Here is an 18,814-nt window from a genome sequence, read left to right as displayed (position 1 = left end):
GTGCACCTGCGTACTGGCTGGCGGACGAGCATCCGCCGAAATGCCGCCAAAATGATGACGCCACTTGCTGCCGATAAGCAGCGTCGCCGCTGAAATGCCGCCGAATTTCGGTGGGATGTCAGTGGATGCTCGTCCACTGCCACGCTCCTTCGTCTGGTGACCGCCAGACGAAAAAGGTTGGGGACCACCGCTCTAGGTTCTTGCACTTTGTCATTAGTTGCTCTTGTTTTCTTATTTCGTTGAATTTAGTCCTGCTCAGCCTGCTACCAGCTGAGTGAATGGAACCCAGGCTGACAGCAGGTTGAGTGGCTCAGCCAGGGTCTCAGCCGCCGGCCTGCTCAGCCCGCTGCCAGCCTGGGGTTCCTTGGGGTTGTCTAGGCCAGCAGCGGGTGCTGAGTGTGGCCGGCGGCCAGGACCCCGGGTAACAATGGGGCAGCAGCCGGAACCCCAGAGGAGCGGCGGGCTGAGCTGCTCAGCCCACCGCCACATGCCATCAAAAATCAGCTCGTGTGCCACCTCTGGCACGTGTGCTGTAGGTTGCTGACCCCTGCTCTATACACTAGTAAGGAGATGAGCATATTACAGTTGCTGGAGGGCTCTATTTAGCAGTAACAGGGCTGTAGGAAAGTCAGTCAACATTTTTTGTTTCTCTGATGAAAACTGGCCCACTCCCTTCCCCATACCAAACTTGTCACAAATAATTGTCAACAACTTAAGTTTCTGTTTTTTCTGATTTTTTTTAATTGAAATTGAATTCAGGATTGTTAGCAAGCATTTTTGGCGAACAAATTTGTTAAATGACAATCTAAATGGCAACACAGCACTGCTTCCATGCTTGGCTCTCCCCCCAGCCTGCTGGTCCAACAGCTGCAGTAGAGGAGGCGATAGGTGGAAAACTGCAGGACCCCAAAATCCACCTCTTGGGGTGCAGAGTGGCAACAGCAGCAGCAAACCCTCAGCTCCGATCACACGCCAATGGGCACCACCGCCAGCCCAACGACCAGGGTGAAGTTAGCACAGCATCTGATCTCAGGGACGGGGCACCCATGGAGCCACAGCAGCTCATCCTGCCCTGTGCAGCTCCCCCTGGATAAGATGGATCACTGCCAGCCCACGGGAGAGACGTGCTCCCCAGCTAGGGTGACCAGATCCAGATGTCCTGATTTTATAGGGCCAGTCCCGATATTTGGGGCTTTGTCTTATATAGGTACCAATTACCCCCACCTAGGGTGACCAGACAGCAAGTGTGAAAAATCGGGACGTGGTGGGGGATAATAGGAGCCTATATAAGAAAAAGACCCAAAAATCAGGACTGTCCCTATAAAATCGGGACATCTGGTCACCCTACAGGTGAGTTCCTTCCCCCACCCCTTCCCAGAGACCCCAGCAGCCAATCCCCCACCTCAGACTGTGCTGCATTCAGCTCTCCCTAGAACGCAGCAGCCCTGCTCTTACATGCTTTACTGCTTCCCGTCTGTCCGGGCTCCTGGCAGAGCAGTGCCCCCAGACCTAGTGGTGCCCTAGGCGGCTGCCTGTTCTGCCTATGGCTAAGGACGGCCCTGCCTGCACCTCTACTTCAAAGATCTGGAAATGGCGGATAAAGCAAGGCTCCGCGGCTGCAAAGGACTAGCCCTCTTCTGCTTTACATTGGTTACCGCTTGGGAGACAGTTTCTGGGGAAATTCGCTATTCGATTCGTGAGGAAATGCAGAAAGGCTCTTTCATGGGGAATATCTTAAAGGATCTGGGACTGGATATAAAGAAGCTCTCAGACCGGGGAGTCCGCATTGTTTCCACAGGTAGGACTCAGTATTTTGCTCTGAATCTTAAGAGCGGCCATTTAATCACCACAGAAAGAATTGACAGAGAGCAAATCTGTGGCCAGCTAGAGACGTGTCGGTTACATCTTGAGGTTCTTGTTGAGGATAAAGTGAAGCTTTTCATAGTTGAAGTTGAAATCACAGATATTAATGACAATGCGCCCCGCTTCCAGGAAGATGATTTGGAATTTAGAATCAGTGAGTTAGCCGCTGTGGGAACCCGATATTCTCTTGAGGGGGCGCAAGATCCGGATGTGGGAACCAATTCTGTGCAAGGCTATTACCTCAGCAGTAACAAACACTTCTCTCTGGGTGTGCAAACGGGAGCTGACGGGGACAAATATGCCGAACTGGTGCTGGAAAAGTCTCTAGATCGGGAAGAACAAGCTGTTCACGATCTAATCCTCACAGCCACTGACGGGGGAGATCCAGTCAGGTCCGGCACTGCGCAAATCCGCGTTATTGTCCTTGACGCAAATGACAATGCACCAGTTTTCAGCCAGCCTGTCTATAAAGTGAGTGTTTTGGAAAATGTGCCCGTCGGGTCTCTGCTGCTGACAGTAAACGCCACAGATCCCGACGAAGCGATACATTCGGAGGTCACATATTCACTCCGGAAGATGAAAGACAAAGCGTCTCAGATATTCCAAGTGGATTCTAAAACGGGAGAAAAATCAACTGTGGGAAACCTGGACTATGAGGAAGCTGCATTATATGAAATGGAGGTTCAAGCAAAGGACGTTGGAGACCTCACGGCCAGGTCTAAAGTCCTGGTTACTGTGATTGATGTTAATGATAATGCTCCCAAAATAACAATCACTTCTCTCTTCAGCTCAGTCAGCGAGGACAGCCCTCCAGAGACTCTGATTGCTCTATTAAACATCAGAGATAAAGATTCTGGAAAGAATGGAGAGGTCGCGTGCTCCATACCCGGCAACCTGCCATTCCGATTACAGAAATCATTTGACAATTACTACAATTTGGTGACTGACAGACCCCTGGACCGGGAGCGGGTCTCGGATTACAATGTGACCTTCACAGCCACTGACCGAGGGACTCCAAATCTGGCTTCCAAAATAACAATTTTAGTGCAAATTTCAGACATAAACGACAACGCTCCTATTTTCAACCAGATATCCTACACTTTGTACATCACAGAGAACAATCCCAGAGGAGCTTCCGTTTGTTCTCTGAAAGCGAATGATCCTGACTGGGGGGAGAACGCCCGAATCACCTACTCTGTTACCGAGGGTAAAATCCAGGAAGCTCCGCTCTCCTCCTCCATCTCAATTAACTCCGAGACCGGGGCTCTCTACGCTCTGCGCTCCTTCGATTACGAACAGTTCCAGGAGATTCGGTTCCAAGTGCAGGCTCAGGATGGGGGTTCCCCACCTCTCAGCAGTAATGTCGCCGTCACTCTCTTTATACAGGATCAGAATGACAACAGCCCGCACATCTTACACCCCTCCTTTCCCACCGATGGCTCCACGGGAGTGGAGTTGGCCCCTCGCTCCTCCGAGCCGGGTTACCTGGTCACTAAGGTGGTGGCGGTGGATGCAGACTCCGGGCAGAATGCCTGGCTCTCCTACCAGCTGCTCAAGGCTACAGAGCCGGGGCTTTTCTCTGTGGGACTCCACAGCGGCGAGATCAGGACGGCGCGCTACTTTGTAGACAAAGATGCGCTCAAGCAAAGTCTGGTGGTTTTAGTGAAGGACAACGGGCAGCCCCCTCTCTCTGCCACGGCCACTGTGACGGTGGTGGTGGCTGACAGCATCCCCGAAATCCTCTCCGATTTAAGCAGCCTCTCATTACCTGCAGACTCCCAGTCCAGCCTCACCTTGTATTTGGTAATCGCTGTGGTTTCCGTTTCCTGCTTGTTCTTTACCTTTATCATAGTGTTAGTGTCCCTGAGGCTCCGCCGGTGGAGAAACTCGCAGCTGTTTGACTCCTCGAGTGTGACTTTCAGTGGAGTTCCCGACTCGCAGTTTGTGGGGCTCGATGGAGTCAGAGCCTTTCTTCGCTCCTACTCACATGAGGTTTCTCTAAGCACGGACTCCAGAAAGAGACAATTTACTCTACCAAAATTAAACTATTCAGGTACCCTAACATGTCAGTCAGTTGATAAAAAAGGGGAATCCGTCCTCATGTCGGAGGGTTTGAGTTTGAGCACTGGGGATCAGCCACTTTTTCAGGTGAGTCTGGCACTTTACATAGTGTGGTTTGTACTTTGTATGCCCTGTATTCCTTTTCCATCTGAGAAATAGAGACGAACGTGGGAGTGTTTGTCCTTGGCTAATATATAAAGGTATATATTTGTACAGTTCTCTGAATCCTCAATGTGGAAATGTAATATATATCATTTCACATTTTACCAATTCAAAGCATTTATTCAGCTGTAGTTTTAAAGTGGGCACTTCATTTTTGCACCCATATGCACCTTTACGTGACTTGGAAAATTACAAATATATTGAAATGTGTATATTAATAAATTGGTAACATGGTGGAAGGCATTGTTTAGCTGAAAGGAAGCAGTATGGTCCATATGGCTTTCTTGTCCTTATCTGTACTGCTTCTGTACCTCACAGTCTCTGCATGGAGCTGCTTTCTTCCTAGTCACCACCCCTTCCTATGGTAGGCTTTTAATTAATTAATAATTGGAGATATACCCATCTCCTAGAACGGACCTTGAAAGGTCATAGAGTCCAGCCCCTGCCTTTAGTTGCAGGACCAATTTTTGCCCCAGATCCCTAAGTGGCCCCCTCAAGCATTGAACTCACAACCCTGGGTTTAGCAGGCCAATACTCAAACCACTGAGCTATCCCTTCCCCTTATAAGAGCCTCCTCCTGGAGGAGGAACAAGCTGTGCAGGTGTACCTTGTTAGTACAGCACAGGCCCATAAGAGCTCCTTAGCTTCCTCCCAGCCAGTGAGAAGGCATGTCCCTTCACATGCAACAAATGCATAAGACCAGTAGGCCCTAGACAATGGGAGGTGTATTTGCTTGGCTGACTATCCAGGTCCTCATGCAGAGACAATAAAGGTGCATTTACATAGAAGGTAAACAAAGCCATCAAGCTAATAAGGGGTGGAAGAAGAAACTCAACTATCACCAGCAGGGGAGGAACCAGCATAGTCTTCACCAGATTGCATGGAGTCTCTTCCCAGAAGGAGAAAATGGACTATAAAGACAGGGGTCTTAACCTCAGATGACAAAAAATTGAATCATCTGATAGTATACAATATTACTGTATTATAAAAGTGTACCCAATAAGGTGTTTTATGGAAGCTAATGACACACAGGTGATTAATATCATTGTAAAATGTAGATATTAACACTATATGAGGAATTATGAATATTCACTGATCTTATGCTTTAAATTGTGTGTCCGACAAAAGGAGAAACAGGTTTTCTCCAAGACAGGAGGGAAGGCAGCTGTCTCCCTGTCTCCAGTGAAATTAAGCAAGGTGTGACCAAAAACAATGGAATCCCGATTTACATATGAATCCTCAGTGGCACGGGAAGTCCACAGGAAGGGAAGAACAGCATGAGGTCATCCAGAGTCTGGGAACAAAACTGACCGGCACAAGGGGCCAGACCTCTTGCAAGCTGAGAACAATGGGTCCTTCATCAAGGGGGTTGAAGTCTCTGGGAACTGAATGTATGTAAAACTTGCTTAGGCAAAGACCTTTCACCTAAGAAAACAAAGAAAAGACCTGTGGAAAGACCTGACTGAAAGAATGTCAGCCATGGCTAGAAAGAAGAAAGATTGATAAGAAATTTGCCTTGACCCAAGGCAGTAGCTTGTTAAGTCTTAGCCACTAGAAAGCATATTACTCTTATTTGAAGTGATTGTTAGCTCCAGTTAAAGTAAGAAGCTGTGCTTTTGTCTCTTTAGAGGAGGAACAATCTTATTAATTCTCTGAGTGTTCCAGGAAAAGGCTGGACACTTCTGGGCAGATGGTTTGGGGGAAATTCAGGACAGGGTGTGTGTTGGGGGTCACCCTGCAGGTATAACAAAGGCTGGTGGAGACCTAAGTGGGGATGTTGTGTTGTGAGTAGACCTCTGTGTTCAGAAGTGCTGAACTAGGGCTGCATGGCATACAGACACTCAGGAAACTGCATGCTCCTCTGCTTGCTCTTGATGACCCAGCTGTGAACCACAGTAGCAAAGCATTTAAGGCACCCAGAGTTATAGGGCAGGTGGTAACACAACCTCTCACTGGTCTGGACTGCACCCAGAAACCTGACAAATATAACAGTAGTTCACTTGTGAAAATGTTTCTAACTTGTTTGAATCATAAGATCTTCAGAATGATTAGGCCCAGAAACTCCTGATTTTCTTCCTTTTGTTTCTGTTGTTGAGTAGAAGTGTTTTTTGGATATTTTCAGGGACATAGTAGAAAACTTACAAAGATATAAATAAAAACTTGAAACAGCTTGTTCTATATCACACAATCTAGGAAGGAAGGAAGTTGATTGGGATTCATTAAAGCAGAGTTATAGAAAAAAGCCAAAGAACTGCTGTGGGAGGGGTTCAGATGGAAATAGGAAGAGGAAGTGTTTGACTAACTATGTCACTATACCAGGAAATTTAGAGAAACTTAGAACTGAAAAATTATGTCCTACTTAAAAGATAATTTTTATGTGAATGAATATTTGTGTTTTGTATTGGCTAGAGCAAAGTTCAGCTATCTGTTGCTAGCTATGGGTGGAAGGTGGGTGGAGGGGAGGGTGGGGGAGATTGAATCAAGATAAAAAAAATTGGTCTAAAACCATGCACTTTATGCTGGGTTTACAAATGCTCTGTGCAGGGTTGTGTGGGCCTTGAAGTGGATGGATGCACAATTTTGTTTCTTTTTTCACTCTCTGTCTCCTCAGCCCCTTTGCTGTTGACTGTGGCTACATCCTGGGTCATATTCAGAACAGTATGCCCATGTAATGAGAGCAAGGTTGGAAATAATTTTAAAATGTTTTTACATATAAACTCATTACTGACTTCTGGCATGAATTGTGGAGAATAGGCAATGAGGGGAAATGTGGAAGAACAATGCTGGAAGAAGCTATGAGGGACAGACAATGGGTTGGGAGGGACTTGGACTGGGGTTAGGAGTCTGAGTAGCAAGGAGCTGTATTACTGGTCTCGGAAAGTGAAAGTCTTGGATAGGAAGAAAGAGGAGGTGCATGAATGAGGCAGGATATTGACAGAAAATGGAAGGAGAATGAAGTAATTATAAGGTACTAGGCATAAGGAAGAGAAGAGCAGAGTATTCAGGGAGCAGTGTAGGCTGGGTCAGCATACTGAGATGCATAGAGAGGGACAGGGATTTCTAGGTGCCCCACATCTGGGCCTTGACAGACTGAAATTGTTGCATGTTGCATCATGACTTCAGGCCAAATTCTCCTCTGATTTATACTCTGTCTCTGTGCCTCCCTAAGGACTTTATCATGGCTGCATATGGTTTAATATTAGCAGAATTTTGCTCTTTTTATAAGTGGAAAAGTTCAGACACTTCTGTTTATTTTTTCACTTGCCTGCTTTGATATCACTGACTAATGTGTTATGGGAGGAAACTGGTTCTCTCTCTGTGTGTGTGGTAAAGATAGTACAGTGAATTTATTTAATATTTTTAAGTATAACATGTAAGTATAAGTGTTTGGTTTGCATAGGCTAAAGTCTTTTAAAGACATTATTTTATTAGGAATATGCTCTTGGTTCTTGGGATGTTCTTTATTTCCAAAACCTAGTATTTGTCCTCAAAAAGAAACACCATCCTATATTAACAGTCCTATCAGAAGCCTAATGTGTGTTTTATATGTTAACTTTTCAGAATGAAAAAGCACATCCTTCATTTTGTAACATTTTTCTGTATTTTGTAAGAAGTCTGTCATTCTTAGAACCAAAGAAAGAATAAAAGAAGAATGTTTTAACACAGTTTAATAAGATATTTTAAAAGCACAGAAGGGAATGGCCCATGTAATTGTAGTCTAGTTAGCCTGAAGTTATTTTGGAGAAAAATAATGAAATTGTAGATGCAGGGATCTATAAGTAAGAAATTAGAGGGCAGAAATATAAGTATTGCCAATCAATATCATCTCCTGGGAAATATGTCTTTTCAGACAAACTTTATGCCATCCCTTGGCTAGATTATATGTATGATTGATAAAGGTAATTGTGTTGATGTAATATGTTTAGATTTTTGTCAGATGTTTGATCTAAAACTGCAGGACCGACTGATTACAATTTTAGCACTATCCAAATTAGATATTATTGTGGTTGAAGTCACCAGATGGCACATTGTTATTAGTTTTTGTAAAGCAGGCTCTCTTCTGGGAGGGAACTGCAAACAAGAAAGTTTCCTGTTCACCTTAATGTCTCTGACTAGAGTCAGTTACTGGTACAAAGTTGCTTCTTGGAAACCAGATATTAGTGTTTCAACTGAGATTTCTGAAAAAGGGGTTTGCTTGAGTTTGTTCAAGTAAGGTCTCCACCAACAGAAAACCATCTTGCAAGACACCAAAATCTGTTACCTGTTGGCAAATGGATGACAATATGATCCATAATAAATGGCTTTAAGTTGTATTGCGTGATAGATCTCAAAATTTAAATGTAAAGGAGAAATCACCAATTATGGCAATGTTTCTGGTGGGGTGCAGCAAGGATTACTTCACAGTCTAATGCTTTTCAAAAATTACCAGTGACCTTGAAGAAAGTACATGTTTGCTGATGAACTGTGCAGATAACTCAAAGATTGGTAGAATGGTAAATAATGACAAAGCCAGACCATTGATACAGAGACATGTAGACTATTTGTAAGATAGATGTTATTGAATAGAATGTATTTTAATACAGTCAAATACAAAATAATCTTTCTAGGAACAAAGAATATAGGCCATTCTGACAGGATAGTGACTAGTACCCTGGAAAACAGTGACTCTGAAAAGTACTTACGCCTCATTGTAGATAATTAACTAAACAACAGCTCCCAGTTTGAACCTATAATAAAAGGGCTCGTGCAATTGTAACATTACCTGCAGTGACACAAGAGCATGAGTACCAACCTCAAGACAGATCGTTTGAAAGCAGGATCCAAATCCCAAGTCAATTGTGAGGTCTGTACTTAGACTTCACCAACAATTGTCAAGTGGAAATTCCTCAGCCATTATAACAGACCTTAATATGGTGTCTCAGACAGTCCCCTTGGGTACTCCAATCAATCTTGCTACCCAAGGAAGTATCCCTTTGTGATAGCTGGGCCCTTACACCAAGAACCACAGCAGTATTCAGGTTACTCCCTGTTCCAAAGAACCAATCTCTTACCCCTGGTCTAATTGTACCATAGATCAGTGGTTTTCAACCTTTTTCTTTCTGAGACCCGCCCCCCATCCCGCAACATGCTATAAAAACTTCACAGCCCACCCATGCCACAACTGTTTTTCTGCATATAAAAGCCAGTGTTAGGAGGTAGCAAGCAAGGCAATTGCTTGGGGCCCCACTGTCACCGTGCCTCCGTGGGTCACAACTGAGAATACCAAATTCAGGACAAACTGCTGAGAAATTGAGCATACACACCCCTTATGGTTTTTCTCCCATAAGATATACCAAACCAGCAACAAAAGTAAACTTCTGTTTCATCACACTGGCTAACAGGAAGTCAGAAAAGCAGTCTTCTTATGCATTCCAGTCCTGGATTCAACACTCAAACACTAGACTTATAGATGAGTGGTGATTTCAAACCAATTTCATCAAACAAAAGGTTCTTCTGATCCCAAAGGACCAGCCACATACCCAGGTCAATATATATCTCAGATTTTACCCAATAATCATGCTGTTGCCAATCCTTTAGCATCTAGTATCTAAAGGTTTATAGAAAGAAAGAAAGAAAGAAAGAAAGAAAGAAAGAAAGAAAGAAAGAAAGAAAGAAAGAAAGAAAGAAAGAAAGAAAGAAAGAAAGATGAGAGTTAAAATTGGTTAAGGAATTAAATGCATACAATAATTGCAAAGTTCTTGGATAAGGCTTGTAGAAGGGATGGAATAAACTGCTGGCTTGTTAAGTCTCTGGTTGCTTTCAAACCATTGGAAAGTCCTCAGTCCTTTGGTTATTATGTCCCCATTAGTATAAATTCATAGTCAGGATTGACAAAGCCCTGGCTAGGATGATTTAGTTGGGGATTGGTCCTGCTTTGAGCAGGGGGTTGGACTAGATGACCTCCTGAGGTCCCTTCCAACCCTGATATTCTATGATAGTCCAGAGGCTTGAGCAGGAAAGAGGCAAAATGGAGATGTTTCCAGCACCTGTTATAGTTTCTGCCAGTTGAAGGGAATCAACTTGTTCTCACTGTGGAAAATTACAGATAACAAGATGGTGTTTGGAGTCATATGGGCAGGTCACATGTCCATGCATGGTTTCGCTTAGTCATAGCAGAAGCCATTACCTATACTAGTAGGTGGAAAGTTCACAGAAAAGTCCATTAAGTGTAGATAGGCATCTCCCATGGGTCGTTGTGAGTTAAGTGTTCCTTGATGAGCCATTTAACTTGAATAATCCCTTCAAGATGTGTAGGATAAATACCTTGTGGGTGTTACCCCAGGCGCAAACATATTTGAAATAAAGGTATAGAGCCAATGCTCATAATTTCAAATACAAAAAATATACATACATACAAATAGCATAATCATATTCAGCAAATCATAACCTTTCCATAGACACCTTACTTGACATACTTTGTACAAGATTTGTGGCAATTCTATAACAGCGGTAGCCACAATGATCTACATGGGCATATATTAATTAGATAATGTTACACCCAGACCAGAGGGGGCGTCACAAAGTTAAGTTGCTCAGGCTTTGGCTTCAGCCCTGGGTTGCGGGGCCACAGGCTTCAGCCCTGCATTGTGAGGCTTTGGCTTTCTGCTCTGGGCCCCAGTGAGTCTAATGCTTGATGGACCCTTAAAACTCGCTCGTGACCCCCCCGGGGGGCCCAGACTCATAGGCGCTGACCTTTGTTTTTGCTGGTGGGTGCTTTTGAAGAGGTATGTGTGTTTGGGAGGGGCACTCTGCCAGTTTTTGGGGGGAGGCTATTTACAGCATATTTATACACTTCTTTCATATTCTAGTTACTGAATGTGTCTATCATTGGATCTTTACTGTTTTAATAATTATTAAATTGTTATGAACTACATAATTACATTACCATGAATTACAGTATATTAAAATCATTGCAATCACCTACAAGCTGTCTTCACTAATGTCCCAGTTTAAAGACATTATGTCTCACTGTAGCTTTCTGGATGGGCTGTCAGCAATCTTATTCACATCTAGTTCCCTGGTATTGTCTTGATGCTCATTAAGGACAGCTACATTATTCAGTTGCATCTGTCCCATTGATGACTGGAGATAACTTTTAAGTCTTTTGAATGTGGAGAATGACTTCAGGATGATACAGGCACAGTGAGAAGAATTTTTATAAATATGCAGTTCTCTGGAAACATAGTGCTTCCAGAATACTGCAAATGACTCCAAGATCTCTTTCTTGATGGGTAACAGCTAATTTAGGCCCCATCATTTTGTATGTATGGTTGGGATTATATTTTGCCATGCGCATTACTTTGTATTTACCATTGAATTTCATCTGCCATTTTGTTGCCTGGTCACACAGTTTTGTGAGATCCCTTTGTAATTCTTTGCAGTCTGTTTTGGATTTAATTATATTGAGTATTTTTGTATCATATGCAAACTTGCCACATCAGTGTTTACCCCTTTTTGCAGATCATTTATGAATATGTTGAACAGCACTGGTCCCAATACAAGCCCCTCGGGGACACCACTATTTACTTTTTTCCATTCTGAAAATGGATCATTTATTCCTACCCTTTGTTTCCTATCTTTTAACTGGAGTGCCTGGGAATGCATTCAGGATCATCTAATAATCCTTAATTTAATGACAAGCATTTTGTTATCTTAATCACCCTGCCTCTGTTTATAAGCAATCTTCCTGCCCCAAAGGCAGAAGTTGTTAGCAGCACAGAACTCATCATATTCCACACTCAAGCTCTGGCTTCTGGGTGCTGAGCACTGACTATTTTTTTTCTGTGGGTGCTTGAGCCCTGGAGCACCCATGGATCGATGCCTATGCCCAGACCCCTGGTTGAGAACTACAGCCTTAAATTTCACACCAAAGACACTTGTAGCTAAGCCTATAATACATTATATAAAAATTTATTACATAGGAAAAGGAAACAAAGGAGTTATTTACAAGATTAAATCAGATAAACAAATTAATTACAGTCCTACATTTCAAAAGTTAATGGACAGGTCTATAATAATCAAATCCTATATGTCATTTAGGGCTAACTGAGGCTAAGCACTGGGGATCTCTTGCTTATTCCTAGAAAAGCCTTGCACACCAGAGGCCAAGCAGCACAGAGATAATCATTTCCTTTGGGTGGGGGGTTATTCCCCTCCTGGAAGGTATTCTGAGCTGCAAACTCAATTCATTGGAGGAGTCCTCTTGTATGACTCATATTCACAGGAAGGAGGACAGAGCAACAAATGTTTTTTGTCCTCTTGTTGATGGTACATAATGAAATTCCAGTTGCAATGTCCACAATAGTCTGTCTGATATTGGTGAACCTTTCGTTTTGAGAAAGGCTTAAGAATTTCAGTTGAAGGTCAGCCCTTCACACTAAATGATCTCTCTCTCTTATCTGGTGATTTACACAGTCTCAGAGGCTCACAATACAGCTGCTCAGATATTACCTTATTAAATTATAGAATCATAGAAGTATAGGATTGGAAGTAACCTCATGAGATCTTCTAGTCCAGTCCCTTGAACTCAAGGCAGGATTAAGTATTAGCTAGACCATCCCTTAATGGTGTTTGTCTAACCTATTCTTAAAAATTTCCAGTGACAGAGGTTTCACAACCTCCCTATGCAATTTAGTCTAGTGCTTAACTACCCTGACAGTTAGGAAGTTTTTCCTAATGACCAACCTAAATCCTAGATTTGGAAAGAGTTGGACCCAACCCAAAAGCAGGAGATATTGGTCCTCTTGAAATACCTCAGGCAGGTTTAGCATCCCAGACTATGGCACAACATTCCCTCTTGATGACATCATAGTTCTGTTACGTGTGGGTCATTTTTTTACTTAAAAAGGCAATGGAGTCACTGTTGTCCCCAACCCAGCCTGCATTAGCAATGCACATAACCCAATATCAAAAGCATCAGTGCACAGCGCCAGGTTTGCTGAAATGAGGGATAACTTAAACTGGCAAAGCCTCTTTTATGCCCTTGAAGCTTTTCTCACAGGCCTCAGTCTATATCACCCAGTATGGTTTTCCCTTTTTTATAAGGTCTGGTTACGAGGCCACAACATTGCTAAACCCCTTTAGAAACCTCTGGTAATAACTCGCCAGAACAATAAACCTGTTTCTTGGTTCATGGGCTAGGCTTGATTCTTGGACCTAAATCCCTGATTCATGGGGCAGGCCAATTCCCAATGGCTTTACTTTTAGAGGAGCAGGGTGAACAAACCCACTGCCCATCCTAAATTAGGTAGGTCTGCTGCCTCCATCTTGCATTTGGACACCTTGACCCTTTGCTTTGGATTTAAACCCTTTGCTCCCTTGGAGCTTTTTAAATAAAAGTTGGGGTTAGGTTTATTTCCAGTATCCTCTTCTCTCTTAACCTGGGTAACATAGGGATTTCCCTTCCCCTGGGATTTGCACTCTGCCCCTCCATGGGCCCTTGATTCAACATGTTAATCAGCAATTTCTGTAGTCTCTAAAACTGTGGATTTTTTTTGTCACAGATGGTTTCCTTTACCTCATCCTTGGCTACTCATAACAATTGCTCCGTGTTGTGTATTTGGTTGTCATGTTTTTTGTTCCTATGGCAACTGAATTAGATTATTAGGGGATAGCCCAGCCAGCTTCCGCCGGTTAGTTGAGCTCCGTGTCTGTAAATAAATAGTAGCTTTGTTAGCTGTCTGCTCTCTGGCCTCAAGTGATTTCTTCCTAAACCGGCTGCCCCCAAGGATATAACAAGTGGCAACGAGGATGCGATCCCGGTGCTGCCCCAGCAACAGAAGGAAGTAGAAGTCAAGGTAAAGAACAAATAGGCAAACAAAAACTGCTTGTTTGCACTGACTGTGAAAGTGAAACTAAAAATCATGGCTACTCTGACCGGGCCACTGGAACCTTTTGATGAGAATATAGTGCAATGGCATGTATATACTGAGCGTTTTGAGCTTTTTGTTATTGCAAATGACATTACAGAAGAGAAGAAGGTGCCAATATTCTTAAGTGTTGTAGAGGCTAAAACCTACTCCCTGCTATGCAGCTTACTACACCCTGTTAAGCCTGAGACTAAATCTTACAGTGACATTGTGGAAAGCCTGGGGTCCCATTTCTCCCCAAAACCACTGGTAATTGCTGAAAGATATAGGTTCCACAAAAGAGACCAAAAAGAAGATGAAACAGTTATACAATTTGTAGCAATTTTAAAAAAGCTAGCAGAACACTGTGAATTTAAGGAGATGTTAAATGATGCCCTGTGTGACAGGTTAGTGTGTGGCCTCTACAGTGAAGCTATACGGAAGCGCCTACTGACAGAGGCTCAGCTTACCTTACAGAAGGCTGTTGATATTGCTGTCTCAATGGAACTGGCTACAAGGGAGGCGCAATACATCGGTGCATCCCCTAGGATGCAAAAAGTGTCACAAGAACCTACCCACAAAACTGTGCAGAGTCAGGAATGTTACCACTGTGGTAAGCCGGGTCACCAGGCATCAGAATGCTGGTGTAAGGACCTGGTGTGTCGACACTGTGGCAAAAAGGGACATGTTGAGTGTGCCTGTAAACAAAAAAAAAGAGGCCTGTGATCTGGCCGACAAAAAGAGGAACCCTGCATACCCTAGAGCAGACCCAGGATGATCAAAGTGACACCTCATCGCAAGAGGAAGTGCCACTGCATGTTTTGTCTTTGGCAGTGGGCTCACATGAATACTGGGTAACCCCGTTGTTGGATGGCAAACCTATATGCATGGAACTGGACACCGGTGCAGCCGTCCCACTGGTCTCCAAGACTGTGTATAAAGAAAAGCTACAGCACCTTCTGCTTAAGGCAACAAAAACTGTTCTGAAGACATATACGGGAGAAGCTGTGCCCATGTTAGGCACTATTGATGTTAAGGTGGAGCTCAATGGACAGGCTGCTAAATTGCCACTGTTTGTGGTGAGAGGAAATTACCCAGCCTTAATGGGTAGGTCTTGGCTTGGGAAGATTCAGCTGAACTGGGTAGAAGTGCACCAGATGACTAAAGAAGAAACCAGTCTAACCCCTATACTAAGGAAACATGCTGCTGTTTTTGGAGAGGATCTGGGAAGTATGAAGGGAATCACTGTGACATTGAACATTAAACCTGACACAGTTTTGTCAGTGTGCTGTGGGACAAAAGTTCAGTAAGATTGATCTGAGTCAAGCATATTTACAGATGCACGTCGATGAAAAGTCCCAAGAGCTGTTGACTATTGTGACTCATAAGGGGCTTTATCGATACTGTCACCTACCCTTCGGAATAACGTCTGCTCCCATCCTGTTCCAGAGGGCTATGGACCAGATTTTGTGTGGCTTGTCAGGAGTTCAGTGCTATCTGGATGATATCCTGGTCACTGGAAGGAAAGAAGAGGATCACTTAAAGAATTTAGAGACTACCCTACAAAGACTGGAAGAGTATGGCCTACAAATTCGCAAAGACAAGTGTGAATTCTTCCAGCCCTCTGTTGAATATTTGGGACACATCATTGATGCTGCGGGTCTTCATAAGGCCCCTGCAGAAGTTAAGGCTATTGTGGAGGCTCTCCCACCTCGAAATGTAAGCCAGCTGCTCTCGTTTCTAGGACTACTGAACTATTACGGAAAGTTCATCTCACAGTTAGCCACACTGCTAAAACCACTTCATGAGCTCCTTGGGCAGAACAAGGCTGGGAAATGGACTGAAGCCTGTGATGTTGCATTTAACAAAGCTAAGGATGCATTGCTAAATTCTGAAGTTCTAACGCACTTTGATCCATCCTTACCCCTACAATTGGCCTGCGATGCCTCCCCTTATGGAGTGGGAGCAGTCGTGTCACACATTATGTCTTCGGGAGAAGAGAGACCTATTGCTTTTGCTTCACGCACTCTAAGCAAAGCAGAAACTAACTATGCTCAAATCAAACGTGAGGCATTAGGAATTGTTTTTGGAATTCGGAAGTTTCATCAGTACCTGTTTGGGCGGAAGTTTACTCTTCTCACAGACCATCGACCTCTGACATCAATTTTTGGACCCTACACAGGCATTCCCCCATTATCTGCTAGTCGTATGCAACGTTGGGCATTGTTACTTTCAGCACACACATATGAAATCAAATATCGGAAATCCACTCTGCATGGCAATGCAGATGGCCTCTCAAGGTTGCCTTTGCCGTCAAACATCAAGATAGTGCCCAAAAGGAAATCTACTTTGAACAGGTAGAGAATACACCCATCACTGCTACTCAGATAAAGAAGGCAACTCGCGTTGACCCAGTATTGTCCCAAGTTATGGACCTGGTGATGCATGGAAAATCTCGACAAACCTCTCCGGTCTCACCCGACCTTGTTACCTACATGTCCAGGAGGACGGAGTTATCGGTCCAGTCTGGTTGTTTGTTGTGGGGGAGACGTGTCATTATCCCATCACCACTGAGATCACAGATGTTAGAACAGCTACATTCCAGTCACTGTGGAATAGTGCGCATGAAGGAAATTGCACGAAGCTATTTTTGGTGGCCTGGATTGGACAGTGCTATTGAAGAGAAGGCAAAAGCTTGTATGTCATGTCAGAGTGTGAGGAATGCACTCCAGTGGGCACCCCTACACCCATGGGACTGGCCTGAAAACCTGTGGCAACGTATTCACATTGACTTCGCTGGCCCCCTTGAAGGAAGCATGTTCTTGGTGGCAGTAGATGCCCATTCTAAATGGCCAGAAGTCTCTATAATGCAGTCCACCACTGCAGAGAGTACTATGCAAAAACTGCGGGGACTCTTTGGTTGTTTTGGTCTGCCAGAACAACTTGTGAGTGACAATGGACCGCAGTTCATCTCTCAGGAGTTTCAAAATTTTATGAAGGCAAATGGGATACACCACATCACTTCAGCACCATATCATCCATCCACCAATGGATTAGCTGAAAGATTTGTGCAGACAATGAAACACGCTTTGAAATCAGCAAGGGGACAACACTCCATTCAAAAGCGTCTGGATACCTTCTTACTTTCCTACAGAAACTCACCTCATGCTACGACCAAGGCATCCCCGGCCTCTCTAATGATGGGACGACAGCTGCGCGCTTGCTTTGATCTGCTGAAACCTTCTGAACGCCAACAAATTGTGCAATGTCAGCTGCAATACCAAGTCATCAGACGGGCACCCAGAGCAAAAGACCGAACCTTTAGCTCGGGACAGCCAGTTGTGGCTCGGAATTATACTTCCGGAGCTAAATGGGTCCCTGCCACAATCATCACTCAAACAGGACCTGTTTCCTACACAGTCCGGACTGCAGAGAATCTTACCTGGCAGCAACATGTAGATCAGCTGTTGCCAGGTCATGCCAGTCCTCAGGACACATCTGCAGTTGAGTAGTCTGACTTCACCTCTTCTGGTGAGACACCGAATCACGAATCACCTGTTCCTGACTGTTCTCCTCCATTACTGCCGGCGGCTGAGATACCCCTTTGCCCAGCATGAGCTGATACCACCTCCTCACCCATTCGTGCTGTGGACCCTGAGCCCATGGTACTTTCGGGTGCAACAACACCAGAAGTTTGCCATAATCCACCTAGAGACAGAAGGCCTCCTCATCGGCTGGATCTTTAGCTAGGGCGAACCCACGGTTATGGGGCAAAATAATCCCCAGAGTTTAGCCGAGAATGGAGGCAGTCTACCCTCCTTCTCTAGTCAAGTGTGTGTTTTATTTAGGGGATGTTCTTATTGGGGGGGGAAATATGTTGTGTATTTGGTTGTCATGGTTTTTGTTCCTATGGCAACTGAGTTAGATTATTAGGGGATAGCCCAGCCAGCTTCGGCCGTTTAGGTGAGCTCCGTGTCTGTAAATAAATGGTAGCTTTGTTAGCTGTCTGCTCTCTGGCCTCAAGTGATTTCTTCCTAAACCGGCTGCCCCAAGGATATAACACTCCTGGACTATCAGATCAAATAGTTTTCCATCATCACCTTCAGCCTCTGCCCTCATTACCATTTTTTTCATAAAAATACACATTTTATGTACACATTCAACACGAGTGACATTGTGAAACATTCTGAGGTTTCTATATTTCAGTTGATAGGATTGAGGGGTAATCTTAAATCTTTTCAATATATTTTGTTTAAATTTCTTGTACACCTCAGCATCACCTCCTCCATATCATTAAAACTTGTCTCACTTTCCCACTTAATCTGGTTAAGAGGATAGGTATCTGCTTATCCTCTGGAATATTGTGCATCCTGCATAGTCTCTCAAAGGTGGACAGGAAAGCTTCTATACAGTCAGTTTTTATAAATTGGGTAGACTTTCTCCCACTCACTTGTGTTGTGGGTGGGTATACTCACTGGATGGGGAAGCCTATTTTGCTGCTCCATTATTTTGAGTAGCATTGCTTGAGTTTTTATCCTCTTCCTGTGTACCCTCTATTACCGTGCCTCTGTGGGTCACAACTGAGAATATCAAATTCAGGACAAACTGCTGAGAAATAGGGCAGACACACCCCAAAACTGGAGGTTATTCTCCCATAAGATATACCAAACCAGCAACAAAAATAAATTTCTGTTTCACCATACTGGCAAACAAGAAGCCAGAAAAGCAGTTTCCTTAGGCATTCCAGTCCTTGTATCAGCACCAAAAACACTAGACTTCAAGATTAGTGGTTCTTTAAAACTAATTTCATCAAATAGAAGGTTCTTCTGATCAGTGGCGTA

At 44.0% G+C, this 18,814-nt stretch overlaps 2 protein-coding genes across 11 annotated transcripts in view; both read left to right on the top strand.

Annotated features, from left to right (window-relative positions):
• LOC123376084 (protocadherin gamma-A4-like) overlaps positions 1 to 18,814 on the top strand; it is a 360,280-nt gene that overhangs the window by 127,495 nt on the left and 213,971 nt on the right. The window lies entirely within an intron of this gene.
• LOC123375752 (protocadherin gamma-A12-like) lies at positions 1,591 to 4,083 on the top strand. The gene has a single exon (XM_045026988.1). It carries the CDS (start codon positions 1,591 to 1,593, stop codon positions 4,081 to 4,083), a length of 2,493 nt encoding a protein of 830 aa, XP_044882923.1.

This window comes from Mauremys mutica, chromosome 8, assembly GCF_020497125.1.
Source record: "Mauremys mutica isolate MM-2020 ecotype Southern chromosome 8, ASM2049712v1, whole genome shotgun sequence".
Lineage (NCBI taxonomy): Eukaryota > Metazoa > Chordata > Testudines > Geoemydidae > Mauremys > Mauremys mutica.
Note: the sequence above shows the minus strand (reverse complement) of the source record. Positions and strands in the feature narration are given on the sequence as shown.